General features: G+C 45.4%; 1 protein-coding gene across 10 annotated transcripts in view; it reads left to right on the top strand.

The window, feature by feature from the left end:
• Arpp21 (cAMP regulated phosphoprotein 21) overlaps window positions 1-14,733 on the top strand; it is a 167,630-nt gene that overhangs the window by 49,430 nt on the left and 103,467 nt on the right. For 9 of the 10 annotated variants that reach the window (XR_007830109.1, XM_051140787.1, XM_051140786.1 and 6 more), the window contains exons 3-9: window positions 1,249-1,412; window positions 2,382-2,423; window positions 3,180-3,269; window positions 7,676-7,820; window positions 9,794-9,872; window positions 10,537-10,596; window positions 11,273-11,413. Coding sequence is in view for 9 of the 10 variants with exons in the window: in XM_051140787.1 (XP_050996744.1) it covers window positions 1,287-1,412; window positions 2,382-2,423; window positions 3,180-3,269; window positions 7,676-7,820; window positions 9,794-9,872; window positions 10,537-10,596; window positions 11,273-11,413 (683 nt within the window). In the remaining variant the exon portion in view is untranslated. Of the gene's footprint in view, window positions 1-1,248; window positions 1,413-2,381; window positions 2,424-3,179; window positions 3,270-3,865; window positions 3,946-7,675; window positions 7,821-9,793; window positions 9,873-10,536; window positions 10,597-11,272; window positions 11,414-14,733 lie in introns of those variants that run through there. The other variant, XM_051140794.1, reaches the window with a different exon arrangement.

The raw sequence follows: 14,733 nt of genomic DNA, 5'->3' as shown, positions 1-14,733 counted from the left end.
TAATTGAATTTGCCACATTGTCGATTTGTCTCCTGCTTCCTATTTCCAGGCAAAAATCAAGTTACTAAATTAGTAAAGGGAGCAGAGACATGGGAACAGGGCTCTGTCCAGTGGCACTTTACCACCATAATGACCAGGACGTGACCGTAGGGAAATTTGTGGGGGAAAAAAAAGAAGGACGTTTCTAAGGTGCATCTGCTCCAACCCCACACCCCTCTGCCTTCCCTTCCTTTCTTTCTTCTTTCCTTATCATTTTTTCCTTTCTTTCCTCCATCCTTCTTCTCTTTCCTCCCTTCATTCTCTCACATGTAGAGACGTGAGCAGGAAGTAAATAAATGAATGATAAATGATTTGCAAACACGTCAGAGGGAAAGAATTGCAAGTGCAAGAGATCTTTATGGATGTTAAAAGGGGTGAGGGAGGACAGTGACTGGGGGAATTGAAGTCTGTGAAGCTGCTTCCGGTCTGTGGAGCAGAGTGCAGGGGGCAGCAGCCTGCAGCCCTGAGTCCTGCCTGGCAGGCTGCTCCTTCCTCAGGAGCTTACAGCACAGCAGGGGTACCTGGTAGGACCCTAAGAGGTTGGGGGTTGTGGGGGGGGGGGCTGCTACTGCTGCTGCTGCTTCTGTTAGCTATTAGTTTGAAGCCTCAATGTGCTGACCCTGGGAGGCTCATGGCCCAAAGTAGATCCTATGATTATACCAAGTCATAGCCTTTCCATTTGAGTTTTGTCTCCGTACTTGTCTCTGAATGCAGTGCACTGTATTCCTTGTTGCTAGGGAGGCGTTTCCAGGGCTGAAACTTAAAAATGCTTTTCCGAGTCCTACCTGGGGTGCTGCATCCCCACCAGTAGGACCTCATGACTCAGAAGTTGGAGGTCACCTGTTGAAGCCCTGGGGAACTGTCACCATTTTCTTCTTTCACTGTGAAGCGGGATGTAGGGACCGATAGTTCGGTGGGAGCAATGTGTCTCGGCTACCGTTAGTTGACTCATTTTGACAGAGGGTGCGTGCACGTGTGCTACTGTGCGCGTGGATGGGCTGAGGCTGAGGTGACGAACCTGCCTCCTCTGTGGCACTTGCTGCTCGCTCGATGCTGTCTTGCTCTGTCCTATCGAGTGTGTCAACCGGTCGGTAGGGATGCTGGGTTGCACCTCTGGATGTGAACTTACAGGGGGACAGGAGAGATCTCCAGAATAATTGAAAACACTTCCTTGCACTGGTATTGTTCTCTGATCCTGCCACCTTTTAGGGTCTAAAAACTCGTTGTTTTAATTTGCACCTGGGAGAATGTCTGAGCAAGGAGAACTGAACCCGACCATAGTGGAGGAAGGACGGACGGAGCCAGAGTCCGCCCCAGAAAATGGCATCCTCAAATCGGAAAGTCTGGATGAAGAGGAGAAGCTGGAACTGCAGGTGAGTCCCAGGGACCTGTCTCACCTCGCCTCCACCTCTGGGATGCACTGATACTGCCTCAGGAATTTGGTAGCTGAGGGATTCGGACATCAGTAGTGGGATCCTCCTCCAATTGTTTGGTTGTTTTTTTGTTTTGTTTTGTTTTGTTTTTTGTTTTGTTTTTTTTTAATGCCATAAAATGCCTTTGGAAATGAAAAATGAAAACATCAAAGGAGGACATTTAATTACTGAATCTGCATACAGGAGCCCAGTGCCCCTTGCTAGGACTACCTCAAGCTGAGCACATAAAGCCTTTACAGGTGCGGCTTTGGGCTGTTGGCATAGATTCCCTATGGCATGTAAAGGTAGACACCCAGCTCATGGCCGAGAAACATCCAAACCATGTATTCTATTCGTCATAGACATGTTAAGGCTTAAGTCTTATTATCAGACAAACCGAAGCTCAAAGAGTCCCCAGCTGGAGTCACACACTAACAAAGAATTGAGGGAGGGGTGGGAGCTGAAAGCAGCTGGGAGAAGCAGGAGAGACCCAGGATTAAATACACAGGGATTTACAAGGGGGGGCGGGAGGGGTTGCTCCATGGAAGGCAAACTGAGCTTGTAAAAGCTATAGGTTTTCCTTGATCTGATTTACAACTGCGTTAGCATTTTCCACAAGCCAGCCACATCAAACCAGTGACCACATAGTGATCAGAGCCTTGCCAGGCTGTCATTTCTTCTCTCCTGTGTTTGCTCTGAGGAAAAAGACTGCAACTTAGGCCAGGAGGGTATCCTTCCTAGTGGTCAAAATAGCTTTTTTCTACTGAGGAAATCTCCATTATCAACAATAACGATGTCTTCCCCTTTCCTTCTCTCTCCTCCTGTCTCCTCTCCTGACTCTTCTGTCTTTCTGTCCATTTCATTCTGGTTTTCTGGGTTTTTGTTTTTTTGTTTTTTTCTGTTTTGGTTTTCTCTGTTTCTACCATGCAGCGGCGACTGGCGGCTCAGAACCAAGAAAGAAGAAAATCTAAGGTAGGGATCTTCAGGGTCCCAGGGGAGTGAGTAGCACAGTTATAAGAAATTGCACATTTCCCATGGGAGCAGAAGCTGTGCCTGTAGCTCAGAGGCTGAGTCCTGGCTGTCCCATTGCAAAGGGCTTGTGGTCCCTCTTTTTCTCATAGGATGTTTTTTGCTCAGAATCTGAACATCCATGGTACTCCAATTTGCTCTGTTTTTTGTTTTTTGTTTTTGTTTGTTTGGTTGGTTTGGTTTGGTGTTTTGTTTTGTTTTAACGGTGGTGGACAGTGTGATGCTTTACACAGCCCACATCCACGGGAGGATTTTGTTGCTGTTTTCAGATAAAATTGAGAGCAGACATTTCAAGCTTGCAAAATGATTTCTACCTGGAAACAAATGGGCAGTGCCACTCAGTGCTTGCAGCCTCCTCAACTCGCCTCCTGATTCCATTTTTTTAATGGACATTCCTTCTGTCAGGTGTTTCTTGTGATAATTTCAAGAAAGGCATCTGCTCGCTCACCCTTCATGCACAGGGGTCACCTAAGTTGCTCTTTTCCTCTTTGGTTCTCTGGTACTTTCTTTGCCCTTTGTACCCAGAATCATACAGCACATTAGATCCTGGGCTGAGAAGTTTGACTTAGGAATAGTCACACAAATGCAGCCATGTAATGACCGTCTGCGAATGTTTTCTGGTTTTGTTTCCTTGGTTGTTGTTTGTTTGTTTGTTTGTTTGTTTGTTTGTTTTGACCCTCCTTCCTCCTCCATCCCCAGTCAGGAGCAGGCAAAGGGAAGCTGACCAGAAGCCTCGCTGTCTGTGAAGAATCTTCAGCCAGACCTGGAGGGGAGAGTCATCCGGGTCAGGTATAAACCCTGCTGGTAGAGGAAATTGCATGGCTAGATCTCTGTGCGCACAGCCAATCACTGGCTGGACATGAAAATATGTCTGGGGGGAGAAAACAGGAATTGAGGAAGAATGGCCTATTTTGCTTCCTCCCCTATTTTTGACAACATTCTGCATATTTAGAAGTTTGGGGCTGGGGACATAACTTAGCAAGTAAGTTGCCTGCCAAACCGGTGTTTGGGCGTATGTTCAATCTCTAGAACCAACTCAAAAAACTGAGCATGGTGGCCTATACTTGTAATCAAAATATGGTGGAAAGAGGGACAGACAAGATACCTGTATTCCTGGGATTCAAGGGCCAGCCAGCCTAAGGCTTAATCACTGAGCCCCAGGTCACAGTGAGAGACTGTCTCAATCAATCAATCAATGGTAGATGGCAACAGAGAAGAAGCCCCTTAGAGTGACCTTTGACCCCACAGGCATGTGCCACCCAGGTGTGCCTCCTACAAATATGCACATACCGCCCCTCCACAGGCATACATATCCACAGCCCCCCCATACACACAACTAGTTTAAATGTGTATATCACAGGCTGTTGCATTTGTTTTTTTTCCAGACTCTCTGAAAACTCTCTGCAAATGGAAAGGAACCCAAAAGAATTTAGATTAAAACTTAATTAAAAAAAAAAAAAAAAAAGCACAATAGTGCTGGATGTCCACCAAGGCTCTCTCTTGATAAGGCTGAACCAAATACACCCCAAGCATCCTGTCTTTCTGGAGACAGCTTACCTCTCAGCTCCCCAAATGCACCTGCCTATAAAAAAAATGCCACTGTCAGCTCCCATGAGACTTAGGAAGTCCTGTCTAAGACGCCCCGAACTGTGGAGAAATGCCCTTAAAGCCTTCCAGGAGGGTCTTAATTTTTTTTTGTGACTACTGCAAAACTGGTCCAGAAAAGCATCTGAGCTGGTGGTGATTTTGATAGCAATCAGCTGCCGCCCATCTCCATCCTTATCTCTCTGCTCCTTACAGCAAGATGGGTAGGATGCCCCCCAAAACTTAAAATCCCAGGAGAACATTTCCATAACTGAATGGAGCCCCTCAGCCCCTCCTCCTGTGTGTTTTCCCCCCTTAACTATTATATTCACATAGTCTTGATGTTGAAGTTTTGTGACCTACCTGGGCCCAAGGGGAGGAACATTGATTACAAAATCATTAATTCTTGTTTGAATTTATTTTGTTTCTCTTTCATCCCCCTCCCCTCTTCACTTCCATTGAAATCCTCTAAATTCTCTTTCTGGACACAAAGAATGTGAAGAGCTCGTTCTTTAAAGAACCCAAAACTAAATTCTTTATAGATCTTGTCCCAAGAGTGTTTTCTTTTCTAGTCTCATTTTCTTAACATGCCACTCATGTGGAGAGGCACGGGCAAGCTGTCACGCAGTAGCCATTATTGTGTCTCATATTCAGCCTTTCTTTTTTCTTTAAAAACTCGGACTCTGAGAATCGTGTGGCTTCTCTTCAGCATTTTCTGTGTGCTTCTATTTTTTTTTTTTTTTTTAAACGGGGATGGGAAAGGTGGAACAACGCGAATATTGCTACCAATGTGCACTAATGGCTTGTAATGTGCGGCATACGATCTGTGTGAAGCCTTGTTGAATGGGAGACTCTGGGAGAAGTCACAGCCCAGTTGTCCCTCACTCCTAATGCCAGGCAGAGGAGACCAGCTTCTGGACAGTTCATCTTTGTCTCTTTTGACAAGGCACGGGAGTTTTGTTAAGGGTCATTTGTATCATAGCACCCATTTCAGGGGCAGGTCTAGGGATACCTCCACACAGTGGGTGCAAACGGTGCTTTGTTCCTGCTGGTCCTGAACCCAGAAAAGAGTACTAGGGTTGGAGGAGAGAAGTAGGCCCCTCAGGCTTTCTGTTGACTAGCCTAGGAGTTGTGGGAATAGGGGATTGGTAGTAAGCAGACACATACACAAGCAAGCCACCCAGTTCCAGAATTTACATGCAATGCCTTCACTAGATAACACTGAACACTTAGAAATGTGCGGACTGGCTCCCAGAGAAGTATACAGAACATGGAATGTATTGCTTCCCCCATGTTTGTATATTCACAGTATTTGGGAAACTGCCTTCATTTTCCTGTGTGGGGAAAACTCTTGTTCCCTGTCTTACTTGATCTCAGACCCACACCTGATGGTTAGTCTGTCCTTGAGTTAAAGGAAGTGTGCTTTTCTAATGTTATATTATTTGCTGACCAGTGTGTTACCGCAACTTGAATCATTCTTTTACTGTTGTTGGGTATAAACTTATCCTGTACCGATGTATTTATTAACACTTGTATTTTAATATTGAGCGTATCAATAAAAATATTAAAAAATAACAGATTGTTTTTTACCAACTCTACAGCACTTTTTGTGTATTCTTTCTACACCATATTGTATATTTATGTGTAGAAAATATATATATATTTTTTAACCTGAGTGCAGTATTTGTCAACACATGGCAGCAATTTGTCTATTTTTCTACAGTGGATCTCTTTGGCTTCTGCTTTTCTGTACAGAATATATTGCCCACACAATGATTTTTAGATTGCAACTTAGTGATAGCTGGGTGGTTTTTACAGTGCTGAAGAAGGAATTGGAGCACTCTCTCATGACCCACGTGCCCACAGCTTCTCTCTGAATCTACTGATGGACTGGCCCGTCCTCATGCCATCCAGAGACACATCTTCTCAGTGGGAAATGTCCCAGGGGGTTCCTGAGAAAGCAAAAGTAAAATGAAAACCCTAGCTCCTACTTGAACCCTCACTGATTGGGATGGTTCTGTCCCTAATCATGTTAAGAATGGCAACTGTAGAATTTCACACTGATTTACATATCCTGTATATGTCTACTACACACACACACACACACACACACACACACACACACACACACACACACAGAATAACCTCCTGGGAATCAGAAAACCCAGCTTAGTTAAAAATCTGTAATGAGAGCATGTTTTCTCTCATCCTCTGTATTGCAGAGGTTGGGGATCTTTTGGTTTATTGTTTTCCTCTCACTGCCATGGGAACTTCCCTCCAGCTATCATTTCCAATTAGTGGAGGGGGAAGTGTGGGGGGGGAGGGGGCACAGCTCCCAAAGTGTACAGCTTGCTTTGAGGAGCACTGCTTGTTCCAAGTAGCCACATTTGCTGAGTCATTATAAATCCTAACCCTGGCATGGTTAAAGGCCACTGTCACAGGTCACTGGCCACAGGTCAGGTGAGCTTGCAGGACGTTCTCTGTGAGAAACACTACTTCTCATTGGAAACATTGCCCGCCATGCTGCCCCAACAGCATGAAGCTGTATCGTTGAGTGATCTCTCTCTCATGGAGGCACAAGCCAGCCACATCTTCCCCAACACATCTCAACTCTCATCAGCATACACTTTGCAGAAAGTAAAAATCGAAACAACACATCGTTTGGTGCATTCTGCTTCAAAGAAGCAAACGTGCAATCAGAGTAATGGCTACTGTGTGTCAAGCAGATAGAAGCTGATCAGTTTCCAGAAGGAAAAAAAAAAAGAAATAAAATAAACGAACACAAAAGCAGATCCCGTTCAATACTGTAGTCTGCACCAAGCAGCAGCCCAAGAGAATCTGCTTGGAAAGAATTAACAGCAAATAGATTTACCCAAACATAGATGCTTTAGGTAACTTACGAAAAACGTAGCAGGGCTCACCACATTTTCTAAAAGGCAATGCTTTCTGTGACTTTGAACTGTAGCACAGTGTCACTGACGTTTGTAAGCAAGCCTGGTTGGTGACTCTAGCTCTCAGCTTCCCGCAGCTGCAGAAAAAGTTTTGTGTAGTGTGGGTGTCCTTCTTGATCTACAACCATGAGAGGATTTCTACTGTAGAGTGGCTGTTGGACGCTTTCTTTCTCTGGGTTCTAACTGTAGTTCCAACTCCTGGAGCCTGTCTGTCTGTGTGCGCACGTTGTTTCTCCTTATAAGGAACTCTAGGAGGGAATTGGATAAGCCTTTTTTAGACATGACAGTGACTCCACTGTGAGCAGATAAAGGCTTTTTCCCCTTACACATTTAAAAATAACCCTGTAGAGAAAATAAGAGTTGCGATCTACAGGAGTTTAGCTTGATTGAGGTTAATATTCATGAGGCAAAGTTTAATACTAGATGTGTCTTCTGACCTCCCACTGACTTCTAGATTTCAGTTCACCTTAAAGGGCAAGTATCCTTTTTTTTTTTTTTTTTTTCTGACAGGCTTAATTTTTTTTTTTTAACTATTTAAGAAACAGGAATCTGTATCCAGCTCTCATTTTTCAATGCCTAAGTGGCCTCTGTGCAAAATGGAAACCAGACAGAGGTGGTTACATCTGGCCCTAAAGTATTATATTTTTTTTTCCCCAACAGGAATCAATTCATTTACAGCTTTCCAGTTTCCCCAGCCTGCAAGAGGGGGATAAATCTAGGAAGGATGATTCTGAGAGAGAAAAAGAAAAGGAAAAAAACAGAGATAAACCCTCTGAGAAACCCAAGATCAGAATGTTATCAAAAGGTGAATTTGACAAATGTTTCCTTACCTCTCTTAATACGGGCGCCTATGTAGCCATAGCCAAAAGACACTGCGAACTGAACACAACTGTTTACAGCCCCCCCCCCCCCCCCGGGAGGGCACTCCACAATTAATTTTTGAAGTAGGGGAAAAGAGTGACCTTGACTCTTTTTGTTCTTGTTGTTCCTGGCCCCCCTTATTTGTACAGCTATCAAGCTTATTTTTAGAACTTATTTCTTTGCATCCATGCTTGAATCTTCTGCTCTCAGTGACAAGCTGAGGCGAAAGAGGGGATTCAAATCTGTTCTTGCATTCAAGTTCATTGACAACTGACTTGGATTGGTGGATGAAGGTGATGTGCAGCGTTGTATTTTTCACTCTCACCCTTATATTAAAAGGCAGACAGCAAAGTCCTTAGCACCTCCGCACAGTAAGCCACACGTGATGTGTAGGGGGGTCAGTAGAGTCCCCAACACAGAGAGATGTAAAGTCTCTGCATCCCGACACTACTGCATGTTGTTTCATTTGGAAACAAAAGTTCTGTTTGTAAAAGAGCCATTCCTCCTAAAGGCACAGACCTACAGTGTGGAGCTTTCAGACTGCTGATGTACCTCTAATTGCACAAAGTAGAAATAAGCCAAGCTGTAACAAAAAGAGGCATGCTGGAGACGGCACTGGGAGTCCAACCATCCTAGGAATGGTGGCTACTTTTAATGTTATGTTCTGAAAACATAATCCTGCTTAGAACAGTTAGATTCTGTGTGGATGAAAACCTCAAGCCTAAGGTATAAAAAGGGAGGGACCTTAAAATGTCTAAAATGGCTGTTTAAAACCCGAATTTATCCAGTGCCAGGAGACCAGAAAGACTTGAGAATCTTTATTCCCTGCCATGTTTTATACTGATTAATATTTAGATAGTTTTATAATAGAACCTTCATTCTTTTTAGCTGCTCTGTTTTAATTTAAAAAAAAAAAAAAAAAAAGGTTGTCATGGGATCACAGGCTCTCGAGGTCTCTGTGGGTTGGACGTGCCTGTCATGTGTAGGCAGATGCCCCGCTGCTTGTCAGCATAGAGAGAAGGCATGGTATTTGACACTCCACCACCACCACCCTCTGACACGAGGGGCATCCCTCAGTCAAGATGGCCTCAACCCTCAAGTCTCACTTTCAATCCGATGGCATCCCTCCAGGTTGCAAGTGTCTTCACACCCGTAGCTTCCTTTAACATTTACCTGAGTAGGAAAGAAAACAGAAAGTTTGCAAACCCCTCCTCACTCTGCATCCCCACCCTCCATCCTGGGACACCCCTCCCCATCCTGCATCCCCATCCTCCATCCTGGCACACCCCTCCCCACCCTGTATCCCCACCCTCCATCCTGGCACATCCCTCCCCACCCTGTATCCCCACCCTCCATCCTGGCACACCCCTCCCCACCCTGTATCCCCACCCTCCATCCAGGCACACCCCTCCCCACCCTGCATCCCCACCATCCATCCAGGCACACCCCTCCCCACCCTGCATCCCCACCCTCCATCCAGGCACACCCTTCCCCACCCTGTATCCCCACCCTCCATCCTGGCACACCCCTCCCCACCCTGCATCCCCACCCTCCATCCAGGCACACCCCTTCCCACCCTGCATCCCCACCATCCATCCAGGCATACCCCTCCCCACCCTGTTGAGAATACCACTGGATCAGCACCACCCTGCATCCCCACCCTCCATCCTGGCACACCCCTCCCCACCCTGCATCCCCACCCTCCATCCAGGCACACCCCTCCCCACCCTGTATCCCCACCCTCCATCCTGGCACACCCCTCCCCACCCTGTATCCCCACCCTCCATCCAGGCACACCCCTCCCCACCCTGCATCCCCACCCTCCATCCTGGCGCACCCCTCTCCACCCTCTATTTATTCATCATCATTCTTATCATCAATTCTGGCAACTCAGCTCCACCCTGCTTTTTGTTTCAGATTGCAGCCAAGAGTACACGGATTCCACAGGCATAGACTTACATGAGTTTCTGATTAACACTCTGAAGAACAATTCCAGGTAAATTGTGAGAGGAGATTTTGGCGGTGGCAGGAGGGGGGGGGGAGGGAGGAAGGGAGGAAGGGGGGGAAGGGGAGAGGAAGGAGGAGGGGAGTTTAGGTAGAATGCTATAAAGTGATTAATCAAAATGTGTCTAAGAAATCAAGTACAAAGCACGGATGCCCTCCCTGATGTCTCTCCTGTTCTTCCTCTTCTCTGTTGATAATATATCTCCCTCCAGATGGCTAGCCCTAATAGTGAGAGTGTACCAACTCTAGTTTCCTAACCCCAAGGAAATATCGAAGGAAAAGGGAGAGAATGAAAATAGTCAAATCAATTATGCCCCCAGCGCAGGTGCATATCCAGGAACACTCAGTACCCAGCTTTGCTTGCTTCTGGTTTCTTTCGACTTTAAGTCTCCCTTGGTTGTATGTTTAGTAGTCAAAAACTTACATGGAATAATCAGCATTAAAATGATAACATTCAATACCATCGAATACTTAAAAAATGAGATTAAAATGAAAATCCAGAGTTCGAAGCTGTGGTGCGCAAACCAAGGAGTCAACATAGGCTAGAGATGCCCTAGACAGAGCTCTGTTCTGCTTCCCTTGGATTTGATAAAGTGTATTTGCTCATTGGAAACTGACAGCGCATGAAACCTTTCCTTTGAACATTTATTTTGCAGGGACAGGATGATACTCTTGAAAATGGAGCAGGAAATGATTGATTTCATTGGTGACAGCAAGTATGTTCAATGGTGATGCTAGCTAATTTAATGACATGTCTTGGTTCAGTGTCTAAGTTAATGATTCATTCCAGAGAGAGCTGTAGATAGATAAGAAAGCATCCGTTCATATGGGTTCTTGGTATGTTAAATGGAGAAGTCACTGGACTTTGGGATGACCATTGCTTGGGTCATAGTATCCCTGCCTGTTACGTTCCTGACAAAATGGCCATAAGCAGGTGGGGCCACCGGCTAGCATGGAGGAGATGTTACAAGGAGCGACCCTTTCCATGTTCATTATAATTTTTTAATGGGCTCCAGCTGGCTGCACTCAGTTGTGCCCGGGACTAATTGCACTGCTGCATTGGGTATGAGCTGGGCAGTGACACACGTCCAGATAGTCAGCCGCAATCTCTGCGGTGTCATGGAGCCTGTCTTCTGCCTGCCTCTGTTGATAAGGTATCATGAACTAGGCCAGAACACTTGGCAGCAGGCAGGAGCAATGCCCACCGCAGCTTGATCAAGAAATCTATGATAGTAGAAATTTGTCTGCGAAAGAGGACATCAGGTGATGTTGAGATGAAAGGCACCAGGCATTCCTGGAGAAAAGGAGACAGTGATGTGTAAATCCCTGTAAAATGTGCTACGGACATAAGATGAAGATGCTGATTTCCCTTCTCCAATAATTCCGTTCCAGTAACCACTATAAAAAGTTCCCCCAGATGTCGTCATACCAGAGGATGCTGGTCCATCGGGTGGCAGCCTACTTTGGATTGGACCACAACGTGGATCAAACTGGAAAATCTGTCATCATCAATAAAACGAGCAGCACTAGAATGTAAGTCCCATCTTGGTGTTTGTTTGGTGGTTTTCCTCTTCCATTGGGGCTTGGCTTATAAGGGCACAGCCTACATTGCAAAGTATGTGACAGTTAATACGTGCAATTCTCCTGTCTTTCTGCCCCTAGCAGCCGTGGGGTGACGTAGAACCGTAGTGGACTGCGTTAGATCTGGGGAAGTCTGGAAACTCCAGGCAGTAAATGAATGTATTTTCTGATTTTTTTTTTTTTTACAAAGATCACGATTTTCTTCTTCCTATCAGACTTTCACAAAACTACACAGAAAATGGTGGTGGGGAGGGGGCTCATTTCAAAATAGCATGCTGATTAAAAAAAAAAAAAACAGGTATTGGGTTGGCAGTGTGGCTCAGTGGTAGAGGATTTGAATAACACATGCGAAGTTCATTAGAGTCCCAGGACTGCAAATGGATAGAACATAAGAAAGGAATGAAGGAAGGAAGTATGTAAGTAAGTGAGCGAGTGAGTGAGGAAGTAAGCCCTTTCTGCATAGCCAAGCATGGTGGCATATGCCTGTGATCCCAGTACCCTGCAGACTGAGGCAGGAGGATCATAATTTTAAGGATGGTCCTAGACATATGGCATAATTCTGTCAAAGAGAAGGAGAGGGAAAGAGTGGGCAAAGGACAGGATTTGTAAGGCAGAGGCACATGCAGACATTTGTCCTTTTCTTTCCCTTCTTCTGGAGTGGAGCCATGCCTTCATAAAAGGCTCAGAATAGGGCACAGAAACTTCTTCTGCATTCTTTCCTAGTGACCTGGTGGCCCAGCCTGCTGTGTTTGTTGTTGCCACCTCGGTCTCTTTACCTATGAGATAAGAGTTTTGAGCTTGACAGATAACTAAGTTTTAGCCCTAAGAAGACAATACTTGTGGTTTTTTCCCTCCTCAAGATAATCAGTGTCTTTCATCTTAAAATCTTTTTCCTGTCCCATTGAGTCATCAAGACAGTAGTAACAAGGAGACTTCATTTGCCTTGACATTTGCAATTGTCTACTTTGAACCCTTGTAGCTTCCAAAGAGAGTTTAAGCCACTTCCTTAACAAAAGGTGTGACACCCTCAAAAACTGTAAATCATCATTTAAAAAAAGTTTTTTTTTTTCTTTCTTTGATGAGTTTGGTGGCTGTGAATCACATGGTCGTTGTGTCTGAATGTTGGTGCAGGCACCTTCCTGCTGAATGGAGCACTCAGGATTAAAACACTTAAAACATGCTTTATTTTCTGCTCACTGCAGGTTAGGGCAAGTAGGGTAGCCTGAGGAGCCTCTTTCTCTCCTGGAGATCAGCCTGAGCCCAGCAGACACAGTTAGGAGTAGGAGCCCAGAGTAAGGAGCCTTGACTAAGAGAGGCTATTATCTTGGGGACACTGAGTGCTTCATCTCCCCACCTCCCCCCATGTCTGAGTTTTAGATTGCATTCTGTATCTGTAGACCGGTTTGAAGTGGGTAATGTTTAAGAGCTCTTGAATCTTCAGAATTATTGGGTCTGGCAGCTGCATTCTAAAGCACTGGCAAAACGCGTCTCAAACCTTAGAATCTTTCCACTGTATCTGATTGTTGACTCCGGTGCCTCCTGTTTTGACTGTTTTTTTACCGGAAATTAAAGGTCACTCTTCTTTAATCTGCCACATTTTGTTTCTCCATCAAATCTGCCCGGCTGGGTTGGGTGTATGATTCTTTATGTCTTTTGCTCTCCACTCTAGTTCTTCTTGTGGCTCACAGGTACCATCCAGCAGGGACAGACACATTGAGAACAAAACAGAGAAGGAACTGACTTCCTCTTTCAATTGCTTTGTTGTATCTCTCGCCTAGGCCCTGAGGGATGTGGGCCTGTGCATAGATGGAGTGGACTAAGCCTGAGAGATTTGCAACTGGTAAACAGTGGATTTACTGATAGTTACAAAGGCCTTCCAGTCTCACAGTCATGAGCATCAGCCCATGTTTATGCACTAGTTGATGGGGGATGTTATTGCCTCTGTGAAAACTCTGTGAAGTCACCTTTCACACTGTGGTAGCTCCACTTAAAGTTTAGCTTAGCTAACCTAGCTAAATTTACATTCAATTTGCATTTTAAAACTCAGTTTCCTTATCAAGCTAGTTAACAATGCAACTGCTGAGAAGATCTGGACACATCTAGAACATGTCTATGGCTTGGGGCACTTTTTAATTTTCCTATAGCTCCTTGTGTTTCCTTCAGGCTCTCCAACACCATGGTAGAATGTGGTCTGTCTTTAAGGTTTGCATTATCTCACTAACAGAAGTCCTATCACAAAGCCTCTTCCCTTCAAAGAAGCACAAGGTTTGGTCATTTTTAGGAAGTCTTGGCGCATGCATGCATGTGCTTGTATGTGGCATGTCTGTCTATGTGAGCCACATAAATGCAGTTGTCCATAGTGACCAGAAGGGGCATCAGATTCCCCCTAGATTTAGATTTAAGTAGGCAGTTGTGAGCTGCCCCGGACAGGTGCTGGGAGCCCTGCAAAAGTAGAAAGTACTGTTAACTGATAAGCCATCTCTTGAGCCCCCAGCTCTTTTCTCCCCTGAGCACTGCTAAATAGACTGCACAGGTTTCCACCTTCAGGAGAGCACCAGTGAGCGTGGGCAGATCGAGCCTCTTGAGGTGGTGACTACTTTGGTGCCAGCACCAAATCCAATCTGGTCACCACTATCTTCTCCGCCATCCTCCAATATCCTTCTACCAGCCAAGTCCTGCCTAACCCCACCATAAGCTGTGAACTTCCTAGGCATTAGCTGAAGCATGAAGCCCACTTTCTCCATCCCACCCACCATGCTGACCCTGTGTCACTTACGTGGCTCTTAGGGGCCAAGGCGGCCAGTAGTAGAATTTTGAAAAGGAGCAAACAGAAGGAGGATGGATTCAGTAAAGGCTCTTTCAAATAGCAGCATGTTGCAATTTTCAAGACTTGGGTCATGTTAGCAGTGCGAGCCATGACAGCGGTTTCGTGAGAGTGTGTGTATGTTATAGCTGTCTACTTCAGGGCCTTTGGATTTGAAAGTAGAGGTGAATCATTCTCTTCAGGGCACTGTGTTGAGGATCTAAGATGCCAAGAAGGTTGCAATTACCATTTATTTGGGGGGGGGGGAAATTTGGATTCTCTGCAAGTGTGAAGAGCTGCCTCACCAGAGCAATTGAAAGTCGACTGGAACCAGGCTAATTGGGATATATTGTTGGATTGAAATATGTTGACACGTAGAAGGAGAAGAGCAGGAGTGAGAATTGCTCCCGAGGCCCTGTATAAGTGGTGTATTCAAGGAAGCACCTTTCCAGTGTGTGCAGATTTCTAG

This window comes from Acomys russatus, chromosome 32 (genome assembly GCF_903995435.1).
Source record: "Acomys russatus chromosome 32, mAcoRus1.1, whole genome shotgun sequence".
Classification (NCBI taxonomy): domain Eukaryota; kingdom Metazoa; phylum Chordata; class Mammalia; order Rodentia; family Muridae; genus Acomys; species Acomys russatus.
This window is presented reverse-complemented; position numbering and strand designations above follow the sequence as displayed.